The sequence below is a fragment of the Diabrotica virgifera genome, chromosome 9, assembly GCF_917563875.1.
Source record: "Diabrotica virgifera virgifera chromosome 9, PGI_DIABVI_V3a".
NCBI classification, from domain to species: Eukaryota; Metazoa; Arthropoda; class Insecta; order Coleoptera; family Chrysomelidae; genus Diabrotica; species Diabrotica virgifera.
In genome coordinates, this window is record NC_065451.1 from 209,601,498 (window position 1) to 209,615,020 (window position 13,523).

Sequence of the window (13,523 nt, forward strand, 5' to 3'; positions counted from 1 at the left end):
AGTTGGGAGATTGTGATTCCGTAGTTTTTTTTTTATATAAGTTAAAAAACAATGTCACGTTTCCCCTTTATGTGGAGGAACTTAATCACCGAAGGATACTCAATTTTTTCCATTTTTCCGAAAACACAAAAGTTGTTTTTGCTTTAAATTTTGACAGACGTCATGTCATGAATGGCAAATGTCAAAATCGAGAGCAACTCGGTATCAAGTATCTATCAAACGCTAGTTTTATATCAATCTATCCTCGTATGTTTGAATATATTTATATTTGTATCTTGGATTTAACAATTGGGCAATTTCTCTTACAGTATCACAGCTGCGACGACGCCAAAAAGGCTCTGGAACAACTAAACGGGTTCGAATTGGCTGGCAGACCGATGAAAGTGGGCAACGTAACCGAACGCCTAGATCTACAACAACAAGGTCCCTCGATTTTGGATTCGGACGAACTGGACAGATCTGGTATCGATCTGGGAGCGACTGGTCGATTGCAGTTGATGTTTAAGCTGGCAGAGGGCGCTGGAATGCAAGTACCTCAAGCTGCTGCGAATGCGTTGAGTATGGCTACCGGTCAGCCGGTGATACCCCAAGTACAGACCAACTCGACACCTCCGATAGCCACTCAGTGCTTTATGTTAAGTAATATGTTCGATCCATCAACGTAAGTACCTTTACTATACTAATACTCTCCTACTACTGCTGCTACCTTCCTCCAGGAAATAAGATTTTTCTCGTGAAACTACATTTGTTTTGAGTAGTATGTACATCATCATCATCATTCTCTTTGCCTTATCCCTATGTGGGGTTGGCTTCCCTAATTGCATTTCTCCACACAATTCTATCTTGAGTCATATCAATGTTAATACTCTTTACCAACATGTCCTGCCTAAGACCCGGCGCAAATTGAACCTAATCGAGACACAACCTGCGTCGGCGGACTGCGTAGACCGTTCTGCGCATCCTACTATCAGTTCATGCGTTAGCAGGTCTCGCTTGGGAAGGTTTGTCATCGGCGTACAGTTTTCTTGGGCCTTGGGATGCGTGACTCACAGCCAGATGTTTATTTTTACGTGTTTTTGTTTGCGAGATGGAAGTATCTTAGATGAATACGGATGGTATTTACAAATATTTTCCAGCTAAGAAGACCGCTTTGCAATTAAATGCTGATAACTTTATTACCAGAGGACCAGATAAACGGCGATATATTTTACACTATCTTTATGAATAACATTTTATTGCTCTGTTGTATCAATCAGCACTACTCAACAAGTTTTCATATTCTTTTTAATATTTCATTGCAATAGTAGGGAATATAATATATCTGATTAAAACAGTGAATGTATTACATGTTAATTATTTTTAATTTCTTGTGACCTATCTAATGTAGGTTTAGTCAGTAAATCAAAGTTATCCGTTTACAAGAGCATAATAATATTATTTGAAAAATAAGGAGTACCATAATGTGTCATAATAATTATAATCTCCTTTATACCAATAAAAAATTGTATTTCTTAAATCCACACAATCATTGGAAAATGATTCATGGTAGGTATTTAAAAATATCTGTTAATGACACTGTTATCGACAAAGTCGATCAATTTCAAACTTGTCATCATATTATTAGACTTTGATTTATCGTTAAAAATTAAATGATGGGTGTGAATTGTATTTTTTGTGTTATTTAATATTTTAGCAAAATACATAATCAGCAAAAATCTTATTTAAAACATGCGAACCGTTTTTGCAATCACAATCAATGCAGTGTTTAACTTATGCTTGTTATTATAAAGGTATGTAGAAATAAAATACTCAGTTACTCTGGGCTAATTAGCAAAATACAAGGAAAAGTTATTTACCAGCAATTTTATTGTTGGAATCGAATCTTATTATTGTATGTATTAATAATATAGATATGCAAAGTTCGCAGATAGTGTTCTACTTTTTTTATAAACAAAATGGCGCTCGAAAACCGTGTTTTTTTCAATTTTTGCTCTATAACTCAAAGATTTTAACTTTAGACCAAAGACACCCAAATAAAAATTCACCGCAATTAAATTCTGCATAGAGACGTGTTTTTTCCGATTTACTTCGACGAAAATTTTCCCCGGAAAAAACGGGGTTTTCCAACAAAATCTTTAATTTTCAACTAAACTTTTAGATAAGTAGTTGTTAATCAATAATTAAATAACTTGGTGACGTAAAAGCCCTTTCCGTATATATTATAATTCCAGAAATCTATGGAAATTGAATGAACAGTTTAGCAACAATTAAAATGTTAATTAAAATTTACGGTCGCTATAATAACGACAATATTTATGATGCATAAGAATAACTATGATTTTTTCATAAAAAGACGCTATACCTATCTAATGTACTTTACAGAATTGAAATTGGACTATTTAAGCGGCCTCAGGAATATTTTAAAATTATAAACAATTTTTTGGTTTATAAACAAATAGAATATCTCGGGAAATATTAAACTAAATTAAATTGTGAAAACGGTATTCGAAAGACAACGGCAGGACGCTTCTTTTAAAAGAAAAACGTTTAATTATGACAAGTGGTTCCTGAGATACAATCGGTCAAAATTGCCCGGAATTTACGGCAACGATATAAACAATAGGATCATAATTTTCAAACCATTTTATGACAAACTGACAAAAGCCTACCTATCTGAAAGACCATATTATTCAGTAGAAGATTTTCTTAATCAATAACTAAGAAATTACAGTACCCTTAGCACAAGTAGTATTTTTATTATCATGTTTTTGTCTATATTTGGGTGTCATATGCAGCAGCTTAACTTTTAAACTTATTAATTACTAGGTAGACTATGCATTTGCAATTTACTTAAATTTTGCAATTGATTACTTCTGTTTAACTTCATTATTGTTATTATTGTAAATATATTGACGATTTATGTAATTTTAGTAAATTGGATTGTTATTGTTTTGTTTTCTTGACTTTTTATATGCTTTGTCGATAAAATTGTACAATTTTTCATGACAATAAAGCATATTTCTATTCTATTCTAAGCATAACGTAAACAATTAACGTAAAAAGTGAAATTATGTATAGTTCATATGATTAGCTACAATCTGTAGAAGTTTCAAGTTTCTTCATTGTAAAAACAAGAGAATTTAAGCATTTTCCGTTAAAATCGTTTTTTTATTTAAACAATAAACAAAAAAAATATTTTATTGACTATTCGTGTATTGTTCCCGCGAATGTATATGTCTGGAAATTTTTAGTCATTTGCATTGAAGAAAAGGCAGTCAAATTAAGGTCCAAAGATTTGACCCAAACGATTGAACTAAAGAAAAGCGTTTAATTAATTAATACAACAAAACGAATTCTAATGTTAATTGTAGCACAAAACGTCTCTACCGGTGGTTTTTTAAGACTACGATAAAAACGCGAATTTTTTGAATTAGTGTTTCGGTTGAAGCTTTATTTCGTATCGTATTGAAATTTGACACAAATAAACGTCGATTTATATATAAACAAATATATGAGCGTTCAAAATTTGAAACTTTATTGTATATTTATGAAGCATAACGTAAACAATTAACGTAAAAAGTGAAATTATGTATGGTTCATATCATTAGCTACAATCCGTAAAAGTTTCAAGTTTCTACATTGTTTTTATTGACTATTCGTGTATTGTTCCCGCGAATGCATAATATGTCTTCAAATTTTTATTCATTTGCATTGAAGAAAAGTCAGTCAAGTTAACGTCTAAAGATTTGATGCAAACTATTGAAGTAAAGAAAAGCGTTTAAAAATTGACTATTTTTTGATCTTAATTTGTTATAAATTAATTAAGTCAAAAAAATCGATTGCAGAAAACATAGCTTCTTATTATAGAGGCTCATACCAGTCAGGCCAGTATCACAAACAGGTTATTTTTTTTGCTTATTTCCCGGAACTACATTTCCTATCATTCTCTTCCAGTTTATACATAATTTTCCTAGGTTCCTCTTCCTGTCTATTATTTTCTGGTTCACTTGCTCGTTTACTAATTCCTGGCTATGTTTTTTGCAGAGAATCGAACCCATCCTGGGACATAGAAGTCCGAGATGACGTGATCGAAGAATGCAACAAACACGGAGGTGTACTACATGTCTACGTCGATAAAGGCTCCCCACAAGGCAACGTATACGTCAAATGTCCATCAATAGCCACTGCAGTAGCCTCTGTCAACACTTTACATGGTCGATGGTTCGCTGGTCGTGTGATCACGGCTGCCTATGTTCCTCTGTTGAATTACCATTCACTGTTCCCAGACGCCATGACTACGACCACTTTGTTGTTACCGTCTAGTAGAAAATAATGTGATTATATCAGATCGTTTAAGTGGAGGACATTTTGTTAGTAGGTACGTGAGACATTCTCGAGCAATATCTTAGGAATATTGCCTTTATATCACTTGATACCTAGTCTTTTTTGAGTGTTTTTACGTTTCTGATCCGTATTTAAATACAATCTGAAGTTATTATTAAAATAAAGATCTATACCGATTCCATATTTTTGATTAACACATTAAATGAATTTGTCTGTCTGGCATTGGCTATTAAAATCCGAGATCTGAAGAATTAAGATACAATTTGGCAACGTCGCTAGAATATTTGCGTAGATTGGAAGGGTATTGACTCATTTTGATGATTTAGATCAATTTCTGAGTTTAGCTGCCAGTTTATATTAATTACACTGTGTTAGTAAAAGCATGAATCACAGGAAGAAACACTAATTGCAAAATTTTTCTGTCTGTCATTTATCCAAGATCTCAAGAATTAATATAATATTTGGCAATGTCGCTAGCATATTCACGTATTTTTAAGGGATATTCACTCATTTTTAATGATTTAGATACACTCGGGAGTTTAGTTACCAGTGTGTATTGTACTCTGTTAGCAAAAGCATAGAACGAAGGAAAAAACACTAATTGCAAAATTTTTCTGTCTGCCATTTATCCAAGATCTCAAGAATTAATATACAATTTGACAACATCGCTAGAATATTAGCTTAGCTTCCAGTGTATATTGCACATATTGCTATCTGTAGATTTCGGCTAAACTTTTAGAGGAAATAGAGGTAAGTCTGTCAGTGTTGCCACTTCACCTATAATTTCCTGGTTTTCAAGAAATAGAAAATAGCCTGCCAAACAGATTAATTTATTTATCTACTGTCCATTCAAGATAGCGAAATATACTAGAAAACAAATGAATTACATTTTGTTTTTTCTTTATTTTGTCAATAAACTTGTAAAAGTGTTTCTAGTAAGCTTCTGGCATTATTTTTTCAAGTCAAGTATCACAAAAAACACCATTCAGTCATAGTTCCGGAATATTTGGTTATCAATTTTACGTTAAGAATGATATTTATGTATTATTTAGTGGTTTTTGTAAATAAAATGTTTTATATTTAAAATTTCGGTAATAATTTTAGTTTAAGTTGATTTATATGTAATATAAGTCTTTATAATAAATTTTGTTTTATTTCTTTGTATTAAATACCTTATATTCATCCCCTATTTTGATAAGATCAAATACTAATTGAATAAACTAGGAGAGAAAACTTGGAAAAGTTCAAAGGAGTAATACAAGGGACTGCTTGAGATCATTTGTGTCTGTAAAAATCCTGGATAGAGAAGTTAGCAGCAAAAGGAAAAGAGAAATGATAGAAAAGGACAAGAAAGATATATATCGCACCCTCAGTAATATAAGGGCTCAACTCAAAATTTGTGTTATCTGTGATTTTGAATGGTATGGACACAAAATGAAATTCTCTACCGGTTAGCGTTGACAGAGCGAGAAAAAGAACGTGAATGGTTCGGTAAATATATTTGTGCCTCTCTCTCACTCTCCCCGGCCACCTCTGGTTTTTATTGCTACAAGGGAGCAGTCAGTAACATGTCTTTCTATGACGAAAATCCTGGCTAGATTGTGTTTTAACATTTTGTATTATATAGGATAGTTGAGCCGTTATAATATGCAAAATACAATAAATAAATGGGTCTAATTCATAATAGATCGCTCTTTTGCATAAACAGTGACGGATCATTTATAATATAAGGGATCAAACTTAAACAGTTCCTAATTTCTTTTATGTTTTTTGTACTATATGGGAATAAATTTATTTATATTAATTTTTTTTCTCATTGCTATTTATAGTGCAATTATCAAATAACAAATCTGCCAAATTCGATATTTATAACTTAAATAATAAGCGTGTTATTTGAAAAAATAGCTGTAATTTTGGAAACCAGAATCTTTAAACGCGATTTCCCAAAAATCTACTTTTTTGAATTGTGCCTCTATATTACTGAGGGTGCGATATTATTATATAGGGTGTCCCAAAATTAGTGGAACGGTCGAATATTTCGCGAACTAAACAAGGGATCAAAAAACTGAAAATACGTGTTCAATCATTTTCAAAAATCTATCCAATGACACCAATCCCCACTACACCCCCTGGAGGTGGGGGGGAGGGGGGGGGGTAACTTTAAAATCTCAAATGGAAACCCCCAGTTTTTCTTGCAAATTTGGATTCGTTACGTAAAAGTAGGCAACTTTTATTCAAGACATTTTTTCGAACTGTGGATAATGGCGCTATAATTGGCAAAAACGATTTATCCTGATACCAGGGTAGATCAACAACAGATGCAATTTTCATTATAAGGCAGTTGATGGAAAATACAGGAGTAAAGAAACAAACGCTCATATGGTATTCATTGATCTTGAGAAAGCATATGATAGAGTTCCTCGAGAGATTCTGTGGTGGGCACTCAATAAGAAAGGAGTCCCTGGTGAATATGTAAAGATTGTGAGGGTAAATAACTCACATTTGCACTTTGTTAATGATGTTTACGTAAATACAACGTGTACTTTATCAGACCACTTTCCTGTTTCATGCTTTATAACTCAAACGTATCTCTCACCTATGAAAGAAACTATAATAAAAAATAAAACTATTTTTAAGTTAAATGAATCTTTAGTTTTGTCTTATAAACTAAACATGCAAAATTCGGCGGGGGTGCACATAATTCATGATGTCGAAATGGCAAACAAAAACCTGTTGGATAATATTTATAAAACAGCTGATAATCTTGGGCTGTCAAAAAGTATAATCGCTCCTGACAGACCTAATAAACACAAACCGTGGTATGATTGTCAATGTAGAGATCTAAAGAAATCAGTTAAAAGTAAACTCAAAATTTGTCAACAAAACAATTTCTCAAATCAAACTAAAAACGAATACTTAATTATTAAAGCAGAGTATAACAAGAACTATTGCACAGCTTCGATTATGTAATTCATTCTGCTTAACGTTCACTTATAAGGATTCTACATATAAAATTAATCCTAATGAAATCTGTACTATTTGTAACAATAAGGAGTTAGAAACAATTGAACATATACTTTTTGATTGTCCAATATATTCTTGTATGAAACAATCATCCATTAATTATATAGCCGATATTGATACTGTAACTCATACCTTAAATAACATTACAGTGTATTCAGCTAAAATAATAGCTGGCTATATCTGGAATGTTCTAAAACTTAGGTCTTTCATCATAAATGAATAGTTAAATACGTAAATTATACTTTGTATCTTTAATTAATTCTTATATAACTCGTTGTTTTTTTTTTTTTTTTTTTTTTTATTTATTTCTTTCTTTTGTTTATCCCTAAAATAAACATATTGTGTGTTTCTTGGGATGAAAGAAGGAAAAAAGAAAAAAAAAGGAACGAAATATTTGTTCTCACCCTTTCCATAAAATTGTAAAATTTTAAAAGGAAATAAATGTATCTATCTATCTATCTATCTATCTATCTATCTAAAAAACTGAAAATACGTGTTCAATCATTTTCAAAAATCTATCCAATGACACCAATCCCCACTACACCCCCTGGAGGTGGGGGGGAGGGGGGGGGGGGGTAACTTTAAAATCTCAAATGGAAACCCCCAGTTTTTCTTGCAAATTTGGATTCGTTACGTAAAAGTAGGCAACTTTTATTCAAGACATTTTTTCGAACTGTGGATAATGGCGCTATAATTGGCAAAAACGATTTATCCTGATACCAGGGTAGATCAACAACAGATGCAATTTTCATTATAAGGCAGTTGATGGAAAATACAGGAGTAAAGAAACAAACGCTCATATGGTATTCATTGATCTTGAGAAAGCATATGATAGAGTTCCTCGAGAGATTCTGTGGTGGGCACTCAATAAGAAAGGAGTCCCTGGTGAATATGTAAAGATTGTGAGGGATATGTATGAGGGAGTAACGACTAGTGTTAGGACAGGTGTGGGAGAGACTGATAAATTTCATGTGAAAGTAGGATTGCACCAAGGCTCTGTGCTTAGTCCGTATTTATTCTCATTAGTTTTGGACCAGATAACAGCGAAACTACAGGGTAACATTCCATGGTGCTTAATGTATGCTGATGATGTCGTGTTAGTAGGAAATAGTGAAAGAGACTTAGAACAAAAACTGGAACAGTGGAGACAAGCTCTGGAGGAAAAAGGTTTAAAACTTAGTAGGACAAAAACAGAGCATTTGGAATGTTCATTTAAAGATGGAGCTACTACAAATAAAATGGTATCTTTGGATGGTGAAATGATTGTGAAAAGCAATAGTTTTAAGTACCTAGGATCGGTATTACAGAGTAATGGAGAAATAGATGGAGATGCATGCAGTAGAATTAGGGCTGGATGGATGAAGTGGAAAGAAGCGAGTGGTGTGTTGTGTGACAGAAAAATTCCAATGAAGCTGAAGGGAAAATTCTATAAAACAGCCATAAGACCGGCTATGATGTACGGAACTGAATGTTGGGCAGTGAAAAAGAAAGAGGAACAACGAATGCATGTGGCGGAAATGAGAATGCTTAGATGGATGAGTGGAGTGACAAAGAAGGATAAAATTAGAAATGAGTATATTAGGGGAAGTCTAGGTGTGGCACCAATTGATGCCAAAATGAGAGAGCACAGGTTAAGATGGTTCGGTCATGTTCAACGTCGAGACGTTAATCACCCAATACGAAGAATAGCTGAAGTGCAGATTCCTGGAAGGAGTAGGAGAGGAAGACCAAAGAAGACCTGGGGGGAAGGCGATAAGGCAGGACATGTTGGTAAAGGGGATTAACATTGATATGACCCAAGACAGAATTGTGTGGAGAAATGCAATTAGGGAAGCGGACCCCGCATAGGGATAAGGCAAAGAGAATGATGATGATGATGATTTATCCTGATACCATGGGTAAATTATAGAAACGGTCTAATATCTCACGAAATACATTTCCAAATGAGAAACCAAAAAACAGATTTTTAATATTTTTCGAAAACCTATCGAATAGCACCAAACCTGACCCTCCAACCCACCTCCTGGAGGTGGGGTGGGGGGTAACTTTAAAATCTTAAATAGCAACCCCCACTTTTTATTGCAGATTCGGATTCGCCATAAAAAATTAACACATTTATTCGAAACATTTTTTAAAATTTCTGATAAACGGCGTTAATAAATCGTATTTTTCCAGTTAAAGCGCCATCTATTGACAATTCTAAAAAATGTTTCGAATAAATGTTGCTTAATTTTTCGTGACGGATCCGAATCTGTAATAAAAAGTGGGGGTTGCTATTTAAGATTTTAAAGTTACCCCCCACCTCACCCCAGGGGGTGGGTTGGAGGGTCACATTTGCTGTTATTCCAAAAATATTAAAAATCTGTTTTATAGTTTTTCATTTGGAAGTGTATTTCGTGAGATATTAGACCGTTTCTATAATTTACCTATGGTATCAGGATGAATCGTTTTTCCCAATTATAGCGCCATCTATCTACAGTTTGAAAAAATGTCTTGAATAAAAGTTGCTTACTTTTACCGTTGATTGAGGTATTGAGGTATATACCCATATCAATATTGCAATCAACGCTTTTACGTAACGAATTAAAATCTGCAAGAAAAACTGGGGGTTTCCACTTAAGATTTTAAAGTTACCCCCACCCCACCTCCAGGGGGTGTAGTGGGGGTTATTGTTTGGTGTCATTGGATAGATTTTTGAAAATGATTGAACACGTATTTTTCAGTTTTTCGATCCGATGTTTAGTTCGCGAAATATTCACCGTTCCACTACTTTTGGGACACCTTGTATAATCAAAAACCTTTATACCATATAATTGTGTCGAGTCTAATTTACTTCCTACTAAATTTCTTCCATTCTTCGCAGTTTCCTGTCAACATCTTTGTGTCCATGTCACTCCTATTTTATCGCAGTATCTCGGATTACTTCATCCGATATTTGGCTTGGTCTTCCTCTTTTTTGTTTTTTTTTTTAATGTTTTTGCTTCTCATATTCTTCTCATTGGTGAGTATCTTTCATCAGGTGTAAATAATCTTACCAACTGAGCTGTATCTGTTCTATAAACTCTTCTTCTTCTTCCTCTTTATAAGCAATTCTGCTTGTTCATTGGCGGATTGATACCTCTATGGAAGGTTGTCACTCCATCTTTTGCGCGGCCGGCCGATGCTTCTTCTACCGATTGGTGATTTATCCTTTGCTATTTTGACCACACGTGTCTGCCCCATTCTGGTTATGTGGTTGTTCCATTCTTTTTTTCTATTTAGTGTCCATTCGTTTATACACTGTACGTTACATTGTCTTCTAATATCTTAGCTCCTCTTTCGGTCTCTCAGTGTATTTCCTGTAATTCTTCTCAGTGCTCTCATCTCTGCCGTTTCCAGTAGTCTTTGTGTTATGGCTGTATCGGGTCTTGTTTCTGATGTATATGTCGTTATTGGTCTTACACTGCCTTTATAATTTCTCGACTTCATCTCAGTGTTAATATGTCGGTTTCGCCATATAATGTTATTAAGGCATCCTGCTAGTCTATTTGCTCTTTGTACTTGATTTATCACTTCTTTGTCCAGGTCTCCGTAACTTGAAAATGTAATTCCAAGGTATTTTACTTCCATTACTTGTTCAATACTGATACCATCAATTTCTATTTTGCATCTGATTGGTTCTTTACTGATTACTATTGCTTTGGTTTTCTGAGATGAAATTGTCATATTGAATTCTTTTGCTCTTATGTTAAATCTGTGAACTAATCTTTGCAGACTATCTTCATCTTGGGCTATCAATATTGCGTCGTCTGCGTAGCAGAGTATTTTTACTTCTTTGTTTCCCATTCTATATTCTCTTCCTTTGTTTTTGATGATTTCATTCATGATTAAATTGGAAAGCATAGAACTCAATGAGTCTCCCTGTCTTATTCCGCTGCCTATATCTACAGGTTCTGTAAGTTGTCCATCTATTCTGACTTCCATTTTGTTGTTTTGATAGATGTTCTCAATAGTTTCTATGATATCTAGAGGGACTTCTATATTATACAGAAGATGGATTACATCTTTGAGTCTTACTCTGTCAAATGCTTTCTTTAAGTCAATCAGACATAGAAATTCTGGTCTATTATACTCTAGTGATTTCTCAGTAATTTGCTTCATGACGAATATTGCATCTGTACACTATCTTCCAGTACGAAAACCCTGTTGTTCATCTGCTAAACTTATCCTCTGATTCATTACGTCTTGTAAGATTTTAGTTGTAAGTTTTTATCTTTTTTTTGAATAGTAGAATTAGTTCGTTCGTTCTCCATTCTTCCGGTATTTAATTGTGTTCTATAAACTCCACTGTGGAAATTTGTTGAAATCAATCTGCTATTGATTTCTTTTGTATCTCTTATTAATTCTTTATTTTTATATCTTTAATGTCAATACTTCATGTGTTTTTTTGAGTTCCTATCGTTTTTAGGGTTAAATTACTATAGCTTTTGGTTACTTTTGCTATCTTATTCTACGTGATAAAATCTGCATAGGTAGGTCATCATCTGACAATCCCATCAGCTCCCAGTGCCTATTCAGTTTAATACAGTGCCCTGTTAGCAGACCTACTATAGTTTTCTTCCTGTCTTTGCTTATTTGGTCTGCCGTAAATTTTGACGAATGTTCTGTAATAAACTGTTTCGCCTGTCTTTGTCCTGGTGATCCAGGGTGTCCTCCACCATTCCAGGGATTTGTGATCTACCCACTTGTAGCTTGTAGCCGTTCTTGTTACTGTTTTTGCAACGTTCCAGAAGGTTTATGGTTCAATGAATGGCATTGATGAGACTCTGTCCATTTCACCTGCTTCTTCATTGCCCCTATGATCCTTCTGCTACCTAGGTTACCGTAACCTTAATACAGTCTCCTAGTTTATTTAAGGCATCCACACAATCCCATACTAGCTTAGAGTTAACCTCTACAGAAATAAGTGCATTATGCGCTGCCTGGTTATCTGTGAAGATTGCAATTCAACGGTGAAGTTCTTTTCTGCCTTTCTATTTCTTCCACTCAATGATGGATTGCCGTTATTTTCGCCTGGAAAATTGTGAAATGTTTAGATAGGCTTATCAGGAAATGTATTCCTTGTTTTTTCCCTAAAATACCGCTTCATACAGCTTCCGATATTTTTGAGCCATCAGTGTACCAGGTAGCTTCCGATTGTATGGATACACCTTCCTTCCAGTCTTCCCTGCTAGGCCTGGATCCCGCGTATGAAAAAAAAGTTGATTAATAGTAAGCTGAAAATTTGTTAATAGGTTAAGGGTGTCTAGTCGGATAAACTTTGATATATGGGAACACTGAAACAGGGGCAGTTTTAATTGTGGAACAGGTTAAAAATTTGAAACGGTCAGACCACGAAAACGGCACATTTATTTTGTCCGACAGAATAGACTTAAACTCTCCGAATACAGATTAAACTCTCATGCAAAAATCAGACTGCTATTTATCACCTGTCATAATTCCTGTCATTTGAAATATTCTACATGTTCCACTCATTAAAACGCCGATTTGGTGATAAATAGCAGTCTATTTTTTGCATGAGAGTTTAATCTCTCTTCGGAGAGTTCCAGTGTTCCCATATATCAAAGTTTATCCGACTAGACAACCTTAACCTATTAACAAATTTTCAGCTTGCTATTAATCAACTTTTTTTTCATACGCGGGATCCAGACTTATGCCTGGTATACTAATTTTTAATGAATGTCAATAGAGAAAATAAACAAGGCATATACATGGTGTCCAGAAACTCTACAGACAAACGAAGACAGAAGATTCTTCAGATAATTTTAAGATAATTTAACCTAATTCACTTAGTCCGAAAATGCTTCCTAATGGAGTTAGAGCTCTTTGAAGATGGCGTCTTGTAATGAGTTTTTCCTAAATACCTCCAGAACGCTTCTATTTAGAAAAACAAAAATTGGTACGCGTATATTTACCTTCCAGAGATAAATCTATTCCATCCATTGCGAATTTTTAGTACCGATCATAGGCGTCAGTTTTGGGTATAGCAACGGTTGATGCCGTTGATATGATGATGATGGTGAGGTATTGTAGTACTAAAAGATACTCTTGCTTTAAGTCGATAGGATACACCGTTTTCTACAAAAATCGATTTGAAAATTTTTCGTTCTTTGAAT

The 13,523-nt window shown here is 34.0% G+C and overlaps 1 protein-coding gene across 1 annotated transcript in view; it reads left to right on the forward strand.

Moving 5' to 3' along the window:
* The window catches only part of LOC114327633 (RNA-binding protein 39), a 31,827-nt gene extending 26,339 nt beyond the window's left edge, over window positions 1-5,488 (forward strand). The window contains exons 7-8 of the mRNA XM_028276302.2: window positions 309-661; window positions 4,045-5,488. Coding sequence (XP_028132103.1) covers window positions 309-661; window positions 4,045-4,333 — 642 coding nt within the window. The 3' untranslated portion in view covers window positions 4,334-5,488. The remainder of the gene's footprint in view (window positions 1-308; window positions 662-4,044) is intronic.
* The last annotated feature ends 8,035 nt before the right edge of the window (window positions 5,489-13,523 follow it).